At 41.2% G+C, this 15,382-nt stretch overlaps 1 protein-coding gene across 1 annotated transcript in view; it reads left to right on the top strand.

The window, feature by feature from the left end:
- Positions 1 to 312: 312 nt before the first annotated feature.
- The window catches only part of TMEM26 (transmembrane protein 26), a 44,676-nt gene continuing 29,606 nt past the window's right edge, over positions 313 to 15,382 (top strand). Inside the window, exon 1 of the mRNA XM_022560582.3 lies at positions 313 to 700. Coding sequence (XP_022416290.1) covers positions 510 to 700 — 191 coding nt within the window. The 5' untranslated portion in view covers positions 313 to 509. The remainder of the gene's footprint in view (positions 701 to 15,382) is intronic.

The following is a 15,382-nucleotide window of genomic DNA, read 5'->3' as shown; positions in this document are numbered from 1 at the left end:
AAGAAGTGTGAGTGAATTAAAGTACTTCAGTGGAAAAGTAAGGGAACCCCCCAGCCCCCGACGTCCCCCTCCCCCTTTCTGGCTATGCAGCCCCACGACCTTCAGTTCGCCTCCCTCTTTCCAATTCCTCGGAGCGGCGACGTTCTCGAGGACCCCACGGAGGCCGGGCGGCGGGGGTCGAGGGCAGGGACAGAGAGAGGCCTCCCCACTCCCCGGGATTGGGAGGGGGATGGGCAAGCGCGGGAGAATAACGCCTGGGAGCCCAAGCAGCGCAGCCCCAGACTCCCCGGAAAGCCCGAAAAGCTGGGTGCAGAATCGCCTCTCTTTCAAGAGTTCTCAGGAAGTTTGGGGGAGGGGCGCTCCGCTCGCTCCTGTTCGCGGGAGGGTGAGGGAGGAGGACAGCAGCGGCAGGTCTCGGAGCTGTGTCGCGTCCCGCCCTCGGACGGGCTCGGGTGCTCCCGGCGGCGGGGTCTGCGGGGCGCGGGCGCGGGCAGAGCGCGCCGGGCGGCATGGAGGGACTGGTCCTGCTCAACGCCCTGGCCACCCGGCTGCTCTTCGTGCTGCACTCGCTGGTTGGAGTCTGGCGAGTGACCGAGGTGAAGAAGGAGCCGTGGTACTGGCTGCTGGCGCTGCTCAACCTCTCGCTTTTTCTGGAGACGGCGCTGACCCTCAAATTCAAGCGCGGCAGAGGCTACAAGTGGTGAGCGCACCCTGGGTGAGGGATGGGCACGCCGAGTCCCCGGACGCTGTCCCCTGCGGCACTCTCAGGCGGCCCAAGAGCCCGTCTCCCCGACGATTCTTTACTGGGATGCGGAGGACACCCTTTGTCCTCGCTGGGAGCATCGAAGGAGCGCGGGATGCTTGGGCGTCGCTTGGACACAACGGAGTGCCCCAGGGTCCCAGGGCAACCCGGGAGAGGGGAAGGCTCCAGTTGCAGCCATGCGCCACCCAACCCCAGGTCTAGCAACTTGAAAGATGGGAAAAAAGAAGGGAAGCGCTTGCATGCTCTACAGAAAGTGCTCCAAAGTGGGAGAGTAGTGGGGCGACGGGGGTGTCATGTGCTCTGCGTTCTGAATTTGGGGTGTGGTTGCGCACGGCTTAGCCTGAGTGCATGCAGTTATGGGAATGCCTTTCGCCGGGCATCAGCGACTTGTGTAAGGGCTTGTGCACATCGGGCAGCGCTGGGGCAGCACTTCCCGGGGTGAGAAGCCACTCGCAGCACGTCTGTGGTTTCAGCCGCTTCGCCGCAAACCAGCCCCAGCATGGCACTAGCTTCAGGTGTCTTCCGGGCTTGGTTGCTTCCGAGCCTTGGTTAATGGTCAGCCCATCTTGTCAAATGTGTCATTTCTTGCTTGTTTCAAACAGTCTGCTTAGTTTCACTTAGATTTGTTCTATATCACCTTAGGAAGTTACCTTAGATATAAATGTGTGATTTTGACATTGGTTTCACTTAACCTGCTTAGATTCATCTTAATTTGCTCTAACTTGTACTAAGATGGTACTTTTGAGATGAATGTGCATTCCTGAGCTTGTTTGCTCATATAAAGTTTATATAGCATTTACAACGTTAAAAAAAAAAAAAAAAGATGGGTTACGATGCTGGTGAAGGTACTAGCAGGCAGTGGTTCAGCCTTCACCTCAACGTGCCAAACCACAGACTCTTTAGTGATGTTTTATTTCCTCCCCAAAGACTTGGATGGCAATCAAAGAATTGAGAAAAAGATTCCCTGCCATTTACAAAGAGCCTCTACCTCTATGGCTCCACTCCCAGGAAATTTTCAGCCCAAACTTATCTGAGTTAGGCCTCTTTCTGTATTATTTTTTAAAACAATGAGTCTGTGTTTTCATGTATGCCGTATTTAAGAAGAATACCAACTGCTATGAGATAGAGGAAAATACTGTTAGCCAATTCAAGAATTGTATACATGATGGCATATTAAGAAAAATTAAAAGAAAAAAACCCCTCTGGACAGTTTTACATATTAAACTACAAAAGGCTGTGTATTTCACTACAATCCAAGGGAGAGAATGCGTTGTCTCTTAAAATCATGTGAGTCTTGCTTAAATTTTCCACTGTCGAAAAATTTCTAGAATTATCAATGAAGGAATTATTCAAGTAGAATCAATTTAATACAACAAGGATTGGAGGAATGTCACTGCCCCTCCCCCCATTAACAGCTTATCAAGCAAGAGAGATCTGAGGAACTTTCCAGTATGCCTTTCGGAAATCTCAAAGAAAAATAGTATTAGTTCCCCAAATAAGCCTTAGGGTTAAAGAAACAAAATGGAGAAAAGTGTTCACCCAGCAAGCGGATCACATGAGATTGATTTAGCTTTTACTGAGTAGCTTTAACATGCTAGGGTAAAAAATATCTTCAGTAACATGAAGATGAAATCTGAGGCTTAAATATGTTCCATGGAAAGTAGTCCTGCCACCAGCCATCATCAGAGCTTCTGGGAGAAATGTCAACCTCAGAAGAAGGACCAGCTCAACTGGCCCTGAAATATCCTCCTTCTTCTCCAAGAGTGAGGGCTTAGCTCACATTAAGTCAAAATTCCATGCCAGTTGTGTAGAAATACTGTAGGCAATGGAACCTTCATGTCCGTATCACCATTGACCACTGATTGACCCAGATTGACATGTAACTTAAAACTGAGAGAGGACAAAAGGATGGGCCAAAAACTGGTGATGGCCAATATGGCAAATTAAACAGGAAACTGGGGACATGTTTGTATATGGAGCATGGATTCAAAATCAGACAGATAATGGAGTAAAAATTGGGGCTTTCCTACTTACTTGCTGTGAGGCACTGAATAAGTTACTTAACCTTTTTGAGTCTCGGTTTCCTCATCTATAAATACTTATCTCATAGGTGGTTATGAATTAAATGAGATAATATATATTGATGGTCAATGAATACAAAAGAAATGGTCTTTTCTAGATCCTAGAGTTTTTCTTATTTTTCTTCTTATTAAAAAATATTCTGTGTCCAGTGGACATATTTTCTGTCTGTAAAAGTCAAAAAACTTTACCTGAGAGACTGGCCAGTAAACCATTGGTTCAGAGCCAAAAAGCAGAAAATAATTCTCATCTTTATTTCAGAACAGGCCCATGATGTATATTGTATATTATAGCACTAACTGAAAAAAATTTTTGCTGGCTCAATATCAAGATTATATTTGAGAGTTAGCAAAAAAAAAAAAAATCCTTGATAGACTTGGCTATTATAAAATTTCAGGAACAAATGAGTCTTTGTAAAATGATCTAAACAGAAATGTGATAAGTAATTCTTTGTTCTACTGATGTTACCAAATAAACCCGAGTCTACAAATATCGTCATTTTCATGATGGACAAAGGTCACATGCTGTTCTTTCATAAGTTTGAGAAAAAAATCAGAAAGTGGAATGCTAAAAAAATATAGAAAATTATCCTAGATATAACATGGTGACACTTAAAAAGGGTTTGATTTGGGACATACTTCATTTCTGGATTGAAGTTTTCTGAGTAAGGAAAAGCATGATTTTTTGTTGTTTTTGAACATTAAAAAAAGTTGTCATTAGAAAATCAAGGCTGATGGGATAAAAAAAAGATAAAGTAAAAATGATGGCAGTAGGAAAATGTTCCTCTAAGTAGGAAAATGTTACTACAGAGATCTTTATGTAGATCTACATAATATAAAGATATATGTATCTTCTTCTTTTGGCTGAGTTGGGTCTTCGTTGCTGTGCATGGGCTTTCTCTAGTTGCGGCGAGCGGGGGCTACCCTTCGTTGCGGTGCGCGGCTTTCTCATTGCGGTGGCTTCTCTTGTTGCAGAGCACGGGCTCTAGGTGCATGGGCTTCAGTAATTGCAGCACATGGACTCAGTAGTTGCAGCATGCAGGCCCTAGAGTGCATGGGCTTCAGTAGTTGTGGAGCATGGGCTCTAGAGCACAGGCTCAGTAGTTGTGGCACACGGGTTTAGCTGCTCCACGGCATGCGGGATCTTCTTGGACCAGGGATTAAACCAGTGTCCCCTGCATTGGCAGGCGGATTCTTAACCACTGTCCCACCAAGGAAGTCCCTATATATGTATCTTTCGATCCATTGGTCTTACATTTTTGACTCTACCCTATAGAACCAAAAGTACCCATATGCAAAGACACACATACAAAAATACTAATTTTCATCTTGTTAGTGGAAAATAAAGCTAAAAGCAACCTGATTATTCACCAATAGATTGGTTGAAAAATTGTAATATACCCATACTATAGAATATTTTGCTGGTATTAAAAATAATGAACTAGGGCTTCCCTGGTGGCGCAGTGGTTGGGAGTCCGCTTGCCGATGCGGGGGGCACAGGTTCGTGCCCCGGTCCGGGGGGATCCCGCGTGCCACGGAGCGGCTGGGCCTGTGGGCCATGGCCGCTGGGCCTGCGCGTCTGGGGCCTGTGCTCCGCAGCGGGAGAGGCCGCAGCAGTGAGAGGCCCGCGTAACGCTAAAAAAATTTTTAAAAATAATAATAATGAGCTAGATTTTACCTATTGACTTTGAGGGATGTCCATGATATGTTGTCAGAAGAATAAAGTTACAGACTTATGTATATTATGCCCTCAATTTTTAAACAAACTTGTCAAAGAACTACCCTTTGTATCAATTGAATACATTGTCTATTTATTAGTCAAGAAGAAGAAGGAGGGGGAGAGGAGGAGGTGGGGAGGCAGGAGAAGAGAATGAGAAGAAGAAGAAAGAGGAGAAGAGAAAGAAGAAGAGTTGGAGGAAGAGGGACAACCCTCTCACACTGAAAATCAATCAATCAATCAATCAAGGCCTGAACGGTGGACTAAACTCTGTTTACACATGAAGTGAAAATTTCTCTTCTGGAATATCAGATCCATGAAACTCCTTTAGACTGCTCTAGGCTAGTTTGAACATTGTTCTTTTTATTAAAATTTGCACCTGGCCCCAAATAAATTAAATCTATAGAAATCATGGTGCAATAAACAGAGCTAGAGAGGAAAATGTGAAAAAAATTTCTTGAAACGCAGCAAACATATTACACTTGTCCAAAGAATGTTTCTTTAGCTATTCTTTGGATAGGAAAAATGGAACTAGAGCTGCTGAGCTCAGCTGTCCAGGGACAGGCAACATTACATCAACACTAAGAACTTGCCAGTTGGAGGAGCTTAATTTGTTGGAATCCTATAGAATAAAGAGGGTAAGCCAACGACACGTTCCTTGTTAAGTCCAACAAATGTGTGCTGGTGGAATTTGGCCCTTTTCCCCTGGTATTTATTAATTTCATCTGCTCTTCACTTACTTTTCATTAAGATGAAAATTAGTTTCACTGCTTTATTTTTTCTTGATTTTGTTTTCTGTTGTCTGGGGAACAATCCAAAGGGTCTGTGAATCACCATTTAGGTACAGTCAAACAGAAGATAAGATTTCCAGTTGCTTTTCTAGCTAATACTGATAAAATATTCCTCAGGAAATAGAAAAGCGATCAAGATTGTGACAAATTTGAAGCCTGTTCACTTAAAAGCAGGTGGTATCTGAGAATAAGTAGAAATCTAAGTTGAATTTATTGATAAAACTGTAGAATTGTAAGCACTGAGCTTTCTTCATCACAATTTCAAGAATACAAGGTAAATATCATTGAGTTAATAAAACAGCTCACTTATATGGTCACCTTTCTGCATTGTCTCTTTCCCTTCTCTTTTTTCTTTAAAAAATAAATTTATTTATTTATTTTTGGCGGTGTTGCTACCAGCAGGCTTTCTCTAGTTGCGGGGAGCGGGGGCTACTCTTTGTTGCCGTGTGCAGGCTTCTCACTGCGGTGGGTTCCCTTGTTGCAGAGCACGGACTCTAGGCGCGCAGCCTTCAGTAGTTGTGGCTCGCGGGCTTAGTTGCTCCGCGGCATGTGGGATCTTCCCAGAACAGGGCTCGAACCTGTGTCCCCTGCATTGGCAGGCGGATTCTTAACCACTTCGCCACCAGGGAAGTCCCCTCCCTTCTCTTTTATTAGGTTGAATCAGACAACTACTTGTTGACCTGCCTACTAAGTAAGCGTGACACATGCTAGGCGCTGTGAAGAAACAGAAAACAGACACATTTGAGATTTTAAAATAAAATGTAGCATTTCAATGAAGTGTTCAAATGTGTGGGAATAAGAATAATTGTGAATATTTAGCATTTTGTGATGTTCGGGCTCTTTCAAGTGTTTTACAGAACTTCCCACTTGATCCCGACAGCAACTGTAGTTATTTTCTGTTTCTGTTTTCTCCCATTTTTAGGTGAGGAAGCTGAGGCACAGAGCTGTTAAACCATTTTAAGATCATTGAGTTGGTGATGGGGAAAACAGGGATGTTAAGACTCTAACAATTTAGAGGAGAAAAGGATGTGGGGAGGAGTGATGGGGCAGGGTGGGGACATGGCCAGGGGATGGTGAGTAGGGAGGGAGAGGGGGCTTTACAGCATTTGAGCCGCAGCAGGAGAAGCAGATATGAGAGAGAAGAGTGCCAAGGCTGGGTAAGTAAAGGACATCCTGAGGGAGGTGAGTGTGGGGAAACGATAACAGATTTCTTTGGAGGAAACACAGAGCCTTATCATTCTTCATTCAGCAAAAATACCTGGAACATCTCAAGTGTGTTAGATGTTTTTTTTTTAGTGCCAAGAATACGGAGGTGAATAAAGCAGGTAAAATCCTGCCCTGAAAGAACTCGTATCTTAGTCAAGGGACTCAGAAAATAAAGTAAATAATAAACAAGTGTGCTGACGGGGAACTGGATAAAGGCAGTCAAAAGGTACAAACTTCCAGTTATAAGATAAATAAGTACGAGGGATGTAATGTACAACATGATTAATATAATTAACACTGCTGTATGTTACATACGGACGTTACTGAAAGTAAATCCTAAGACTTCTCATCACAAGGAAAAACTATTTCTTCCCATTTCTTTTATGTGTATCCGTATGAGATGGATGTTCACTAAACTTACTGTGACAATCATTTCATGATGTAGGTTAAGTCAAATCATTAATGCTGTACAACCTTAAACTCACACAGTGCTGTATGTCAATTGCGCCTCAGTGAAACTGGAAGAAAAAAACCAGGTGTGCTGATAAGTAACAATAAGCAGGTAAACAAATGAGGGATCAGAACTATGAAGGCCTAAGTGGGATGGGTTATAGAGGGATGGAGGCCCGGGGCAAGGTTCCACTGGGTGGAAAGAGAGATGTCTAGCTGGGGAGGCGACGTGTGAGCTGAGTCCGTTAGAGAGAGAAGGAGCCAGGCAAGGGAAGAGCCAGGGAGACGATGAAAGAAGTGAGAGGAAGAAGAGCTATGCGTGCTTTGGGACACTTCCGACATCCTCCCAGAAGACAGAGAAATACTAACTTTCTCTTCTAGTCTTCATTGTCTCTTCTCCCCATGTCCCCTGCCTCCAAGTGAGAAATTCCTTCTAAATTTTATATTTGATCGTATCTCATTTTAAAAAATTGAAGTATAGTTGATTTATAATGTTTTAGGCATACAGCAAAGTGATCCAGTTATATACACATACATACATACATACACACACACATATGTGTATATATATAGTCTTCTTCAGATTCTTTTCCATTATGGGTTATTACAAGATACTGAATAGAGTTCCCTGTGCTATACAGTAGGTCCTTGTTGTTTATCTATTTTATACACAGTAATGTGTATCTGTTACCATACCTCATTTGAAACATCATGTGTTTGAAAATGTCTGGCTGGCCCCCAACTAAAAACAGGAAAGATAAATTAAACATCAAAAGAGATTCCATCCTAAATTGATTGCAAATTCAAACCAATTGTGTAAAAAACTCAGTGAAATCTGATTTGATTAATCAACTGTATTTAGACGGTTCAGCAGCGGAAATGAAAAACCTAGACTTGACAGGTATCATATGAGGTCTGATCCTGAACAAGTTTTGAGCAGTGTAGAAGAGCTCTGTAGGATTATAATGCTGTAGTATTTGATAATATGTATCTTCCTCTACCAAAACTGCTTACAAAAACGCCACAGAGGACGTTGGGAAATAAAAGCACTCTTCTCCTGATCTTGTTGGGTATCAGAGAGGACGAAATGAAGGCATTTAGAAGGAGACCCTATGATTTCCATATGGCCAGGGTGGGCACCGGAAATTCTCCCAGGAGATAAACTGTTTCTCTTCTTGTTCACATTTGCTGTCCAGATTTCCTGATATCTCTCCTTAACTTTTTAGTTATTCCAATAATACTTTCCACTGTGCGTTGGACTTACCAGCACTGCCTGCAGTGTACATCCAGAGCTTTATAATATTCATTATCTTCACATGTGTTTGTGTGTATGCGTTTTCTATCCTGAGCCTTGAGCTCAAGGCAAAAGGGTGACTTACATTTATTTGCATCCTTTTTGTAGGCATACACTGAATGTTGCCAGCAAATGACTTTGTTTTTAGTGATCCGAGTCATGGTTTAGGAGGAAGAGTCTTAACCTATCTTGAGTTAGAACTATGCTTTGCTCCCAAGAAGAAGTCATATTTTCTTCCTTTATTTCACAATGAACTTGGGATCAAATCAATAATTATGGCTGCATTTAGAATGGGACCCCCAGGAAGTTGAACCACTGAATGATGCCCGTGTTTTTCTCCACCAGTATGTTCAAGTGAGACATTTAAAACTGAAAATTAAGGCTATAATATTTTGTAACTTCGTGTACTTGACTGGGAGAAAAACAAAGTACAAATTAGTGTGGGCAGCTCCCATGAGTCAGTGTATATGTGTATACCCCTACTTCTAAATTTCAAGCATTTCTCCTTCTCATAGCAGTGACATTATTATGCATACAGCATCAGGACGAATCTGAATAGCTTCACTTTTACAACAATGGAAAATTCACCTTTACGTGGAGGTTTATTTTCCCCATGTGCATTTCCCTCCCTACTCCGGAAGTTCCTCTAAAGTACCAATATCAGGCGTGTTAGACCCGGAGTGCATAAATCATTTTGTGAAAGAAAACCCGTGGTTTTAAAAAAATAAAATAGTATTTTTTAATATGCAGGTATGAAAAAATGAACTTTCTTTGAAAGTCACGTTAAGGATTGTTAACAATCCACAATTTTAATATAAAATGCCAAGGTGGGGCTGATTTTGTTTAATTTTCCTGAATATAAACTTACCACCCATAGTTGTTCAGGGAGAGGGGCTATATTTTATCTTTGGGTTGTCTGACCTCCAAGAAGTAGCTGGTATATGACTGACTTAATGTTGTATGCTTATTAGAATAAAAATTAGTAATTCTTAGAAAAAAAAGAAGTCCTGAGGGAAGACATATGGGGACATGTGTATATGTATAACTGATTCACTTTGTTATAAAGCAGAAACTAACACACCATTGTAAAGCAATTATACCCCAATAAAGATGTTTAAAAATAAAAAAAAATAAAAAAAAAAGAAGTCCTCTCTACGACGGATGCCTCTGGCAGCCTTGGTTGGGTCCTACAAGAGTCCTTTGCTTTCTTATTTCCCTGATTGAGCCCCCCGTCCCACACACCTATTTTAGTATTAGGAATGGCCTCTTAATGTATTGGCTGCGCCATTTTCTGACAGTCTGTTGATAATGGAGATGAGGATGATGATGAAAGTGATGGTGATAATGCAGGTGGTGACAGTTACTGAGTACTGAGTACTGACGATGCTCCTAGCCTGCTTTACATCCATTATCTCATGTGATCCTCACCACCAGCCAATGAATTCGTTCTCATCTTTATTACTCTTTTATGATGAGGATGCTGCCGCGTAGCAAGGCTAGGTCACTTATCTAAGGTCACGACTAGTAATAATAAATCACAAAAACAATGCCTAGCATATGGTGAGCCCTCACTTTTACTGAGCCAGGCTTTTGCACTGAATGGATTACCTCCTTCACTCCTCACAATAGCCCTCGTGCTACTATTCTAGCTCCTACTTGCAAACGGGGAAGCCAAACTCAGAGAAGTATTCCCACGCTCGGATTAAACTCCATCAGCCTGTTTGTTGCGCTCTGCGTTCAGTAACCAAACTGGGTTTTGCCTGTGGACAGTATAACTACGTATATTTTGGGGGTCAAGGATTCCCTGCAGTAGAGAAAGGGTCAAAGTATTTACTCTGTTTCAAAATTGGGTAGGTAAATCTCAGGTGACTTGCTAATGAGTACTAGGATGGTTTTGCTTAGAATGTAGAAAATTTCAGACTCCACATGGCCACGACTCAGAGACACTTGCACAAGCAGACATCCCTGTAAAATCAAAGCAGATGCAAAAGAAGACAGAAGAGGGGAAAAATTCTAGAGCGTCTTCATTTTTGGTCCTGAAGTGAAGAACCAATCTCTTCCACAGAACAGAAATAAATACCATTGTCTTTTATAGAGTGAAATAAATTGAAGTGTTATATAAATAACATCCATAATGCATTTAATCCTCTGAGAGACCATTAAAATTCATTAGTCATTAGTGCTTAAGTTCGCTTGTTCATTAAACAATCATTTATTATAGTAGGTGCTATGATGGTGTTCTTGAAGGAATATAAAACATGCGCTGTTATATGAGGACAAGACAAAACAATACTCTGAGAACCAAATAATTTTCCACAAATTAAGTCCAAGAGTGCAGAAAGGCTTCAGAATAAAGATACGGTCTGTATGGTAGACTTGTTGGACATGGAAAATTTCTCAGGCATGTGCTTTATGTCCTAGCCTTTGAAGTGGCTGGTGGTTTTACAAGAGTGGAGAGAAGAGAGAAGGGCTTTTCGGGTTGAGGGAATATCATGAGGGTAACACACAGGGTTTCAGTTGGAACCAGTTCATTTACGAAGATGTCACGATTTCCTTTGCCTCAGAAATTCTATGAGCAAAACAGTAATGTAAATCCTAAAAATCGATGCATATTTTGTCCCTAGAGCTCGTTTAGTCATCCTGAAGCATTTTGTTGAGGTTTGAACGTGAGCAACTTCAATTTTAATGGAGTTTGTTCTTGCTTTAGATATCATCTTGGAAATTCTTAAGTGAAGTGAAGTATGTAATACTAATTTTGCTAGTGGTTGATATTATACTTTGAGAATGTTACCTTATTGGAAAAACAATCAGCGACAATGAACAAAGAAAGTTATAATTAAAGGCCTAGTGTTCAGCTTCAGAAGTATTCTCCTTTTTACAAAACCTAGATGTGGGCATTCTTCAAGGGCTTTGGAAATCTAAAGAACGATTCCACTGTAATAGGTATTCCTAACCCATTTGAAGTTCCTCCCTGTCTCTTCTGTTCTCGTTATTAGTCTGCTCCCCCATAAGATCCTGGACAAAACAAACCCATCATCTGATCTTGGTACCTATTGAAACATACACACTCCATATTCAATTTTCCATTGGTGGGGAGTTCTCACCAGCCTACGGCCATTTGGTTGCGGCCTCCCCTCCCCCTGCTCCTCCCTTATGGGCGGGCACCAGCAAAGGGCTCTAGGAGGGAGGTGACAGATTAGTGATTTCCCAGGCATTTGGGGGTCGTGTGTTCTAGAGGAGCACAGGGTGCATTTTGAGGGGTGGCAGAGAGGTAGGTGCTATCTGGAGGCTGTCGTATTGGACACCCTTACCCCCTGTGCTAACAGAAAGCCCTCCTGAGCAGCCCAGATGGAAACCGTGGCTGTTAAGGCCCACTTCAAGAAACCAGTCTACAAGTAAGGAGGCCAGACAGTCCTTAAGTTGTTAGACACGGTTTAGGGGCTCATGAAAGGATATCTTGACCTAGTTTCTTGATTTCCATGAAAATAAGCCTATTAATATAAAGTGCTCCAGAAATTTTGAAGACCCTCGAGGCTGTTTAACGTGAGATTTTGAAACCTGGGTCTAGTATATCCTGACAACTCCACACTGCCTTTGTAGAGTAGGAAATACTGAGCAGTGAAATATAAATAAAATCGCAGTTCGCATCAAAGTAATTTTGGAACATTATTTTTGCTCCATTTAAATATTATCTGTCTTCAGATGTATGCATATAATTACAAGATTAGAATCCTCATTGTTTGCAGAGAGAAAAGCCACACAGGGTAGTGGGTGATATTATGGTTAATTTTTCTTCTACTTGCCTACTTCCATTGTTGTATGTTTCTAAAGTGAATAAATGTTACTTTTTCAATAAGAAAACAATAATAAATATCATTTTGGGGAAGAGGAAAATGGAATCCTAATTCTACGCTAATGGTGAGTTGAAGTAGATATCCATTGCAGGACTAAATTGCTAAATGTCATGACATAATCATTTTGTGAAAAACACTGTCATGTTGAAATGACAACTTTGTATGGCAAATGATACTTTATATTTGGATGAACTGAACTGAAAATAAAGCAACGAGTATAGCTCTTTAAGAGCTCAGAGCAGTGTCTAGCATGTAGGAAGACCTACAAACATTAGTGAACAAATAAGTACGTAAACAAATAGAGAAAAACATCCTTTAATGTAAGGTGCTCCTGCTGTGTATTTAGAGAGAATTGGTGTGTTGGCTAAGGGCTGTGAAATAAAAAACAAACAAACAAATAAAAAAAAATTTCTGTGGAGAAAAATTATCTTCAGGAAGGCTGGAATTTAGAAAAACTAGCTGAGAAAAGGGAAAGCAATTTGGCATTAAAGTATTAATGCTGGGCATCTTCTATATTGTGATAGGGTAGTGATAGCTGGAACTGTAATAAGTCTGAGTTTCCAAGGATAGGTAGCTCATCAGTAATCAAGTATTATCAATTTTGTAAAAATATCCCACCTGGACATGTCTTATTCATTTAATCATATATTTATCAGTTTTTGTCAGTCTCTCAATAGTGTAACATAATTTTATAAACAAGCAACCAGAAACCTGATTTATTTCTGAGATGGCTAGACCCCTCTCTGGTATTAGTGCTTGTGGTTGGTATCTACTTACTTCTGATACAATTAAGACATGAAAACTGGAGTAAAATGATTTGTAGCCCCTAAGAAAGGGCATGCAATTTGGTTAATTACCCAGAAAAAGGTGGGATCAGGCTTAGTTTTTAATTTTTAGAATTCACATTCTCCTTGGTTCCAAAAATGAATCACCGACAATGAACTATCAAGAATATGACAAACCTTCAAAATAATAAGTAACAGCTAAATGTCATCTTGAAATATTAAAATCCTTCGTAGTGGCAAAAAAATACCAAATTTATACAAGAACAGAATAATTAGTTTCCTTCAGAAGAACTTCTGATAAGAATCAATTTATGATGATATTTCAAAAAGAGATTTCTAGTCAAACCAGCAACAGAGTGTCAAGAAAGTTGGAATTATAAATCAACTAGGACCTTATGAAATCACTGACTATTTGGGGGAGGCCGTCATGTGCCAAACACTGTGGAAGGAGCTGAGGGCATAATGTTGAGCAGACAAGACATAATCCTGTGCTTGTATCAGGCTGGCCAAAAAGTTCGTTCATTTAGTGACTACGTTGTTCAATAAAGGTCTTCATGAAAATGAAAAGCGGCCTTTATTTTTACTTAAAACCAAACGAACTTTTTGGCCACTCCAATATTACTCAGAATTGCTGGGAGACAATTAGTGACCACAGGTACACATACACATATATACATATACGTATATATAGTCATAAAATTTGAAACTGTATGGGGTGAAAGTGAAGAGTGTTATATATAGAACAAGCGTAACAAGGAGATCTAATTTAGGCTGGAAGGACAAGGAAAGCTTTTCTGTGGAGTCCTATAGAGCTGACGTGAATTTTGAGGAGGAGATAATCAGGTGAAAAGTGAGGGAGAGAGGTATTTCAAGGGGGAGAAATACATGTGTGAAGGCCTGAGTTAGGAACTCACTCAGCTTTTTTCCAGAACTGAAAGAAAACACCATTATAGGAGCACAGTGAGAAAGAATGCAAGCAACAGAGACCAAGAGGTAGGCAGGGTGCTGATGGTACAGCATTTTATAAGTCATGATGAGCAAAAAGCCCACGCCAACCATGACTGTGTGACAGTAACTGCCTTAACCGTGAACGTGAAGTTAGACATAATGATGTCCACAGCACTGCAAACAACTTCCCTTGATTCAGGGAGTCTCAAATAGCTTTGGCTTTGAGAACCATAGTTTAAAAATGGGATCGATTTTAAGTTATTTGAAGAAACAATCTTCTAACCAGGTATTCTGTGGGTCCGCTTTAAGTGTAGGTGCTGAATATGTGGCCATGAGTGTATCTGCAGAGCTGAGCCTGGGTAAGGCAGCAACTCACATGTATTGAGCATATACAGTATCAAGCTCATAACACTGTCTTATTTAATCCTCACAACCACCCTATGAGGTGGATATTATTATACCCATTTCCATAGACAAGGACATTGAGTCTCAGGAAAGGTAGCGACTTTCCAAAGATGAATGAATAGAAGAGGCAAGATTCAAGTTTGGGTCTCTCAAGTTCATGAAAATGCTACCACAGTGTCACAGTTCCTCAAGGGACACAATAAGAGGAGCATACTTGTTACCAGACCCGCTGAAATGGGAAGAAAATGTCCTCGTAGATGCCAGCAGCCTCCATTCACTTCATTTGCTCAATCCTCCCTTTATTTATAAATTCAGGCATTCAAGCATTTCAGTATTTGCTTAATAGACATTAATTAAAGACTTAAAAAGACAACTGAGACCACTGAGGAGGGGAAAAAATGAAGGAGAGGGAAGAGGGAAGGGACATAAAGATATATATGACTCAGGATCTGTCTTCATGGAACTTAGGAAAGCGAAGTCATATATACACACGACAAGAAAACAGTGGAGAATGTGTTGGGTCACAAGAGAAATACAAGTTAAGATTAAGTGCTGCCATTAAGTCCTATATTGCAAAATACAGGAAGGACGTCGATGGGTAGAGACGTAAGAGGAGGGCTTTCCAAAACAGGCAGTCATAATTTGAAGGGACGTTTGCTCCAAAAACCATGTCAGAGCCTCTCTTCTCAGATGGACCAAGCTGAAGGGGCAATAGAGCCCTTTGCTCTTAACAGGGACCCATGGTCCAATAAAACATATGCGACATATGGTTGAAATGTCTTCTTCATGTCCCAAATAAAACCTATCATACATGTTTTAATACTTCTCTAGATTATAGAGACTTATTTTCTCCATAATTAAAAAAAAAAAGAAATTTCAGTTGTACAACTACCACAGCCTGCTACTGGAGGGGGGGGGAGGGGGAGGGGGAGGGGGAAGGAGAGGGAGCAAGTAGGGAAGGAAGCTCCTGATTCTCATTTGCTATTGACCACTTCGCAGACTAGGCATTTCGTTGGTAATTCTACCTGGAAGCCTTTGGAAATTCCAGCAAATCCTCTTAGGTGTAGGGTTAAGAGGGTGGGAAATAGGGG

Source organism: Delphinapterus leucas, chromosome 16 (genome assembly GCF_059928025.1).
Source record: "Delphinapterus leucas isolate spDelLeu-1000000601 "Yukka" chromosome 16, BTC_Dleu_Yukka2, whole genome shotgun sequence".
Classification (NCBI taxonomy): domain Eukaryota; kingdom Metazoa; phylum Chordata; class Mammalia; order Artiodactyla; family Monodontidae; genus Delphinapterus; species Delphinapterus leucas.
Note: the sequence above shows the minus strand (reverse complement) of the source record. Positions and strands in the feature narration are given on the sequence as shown.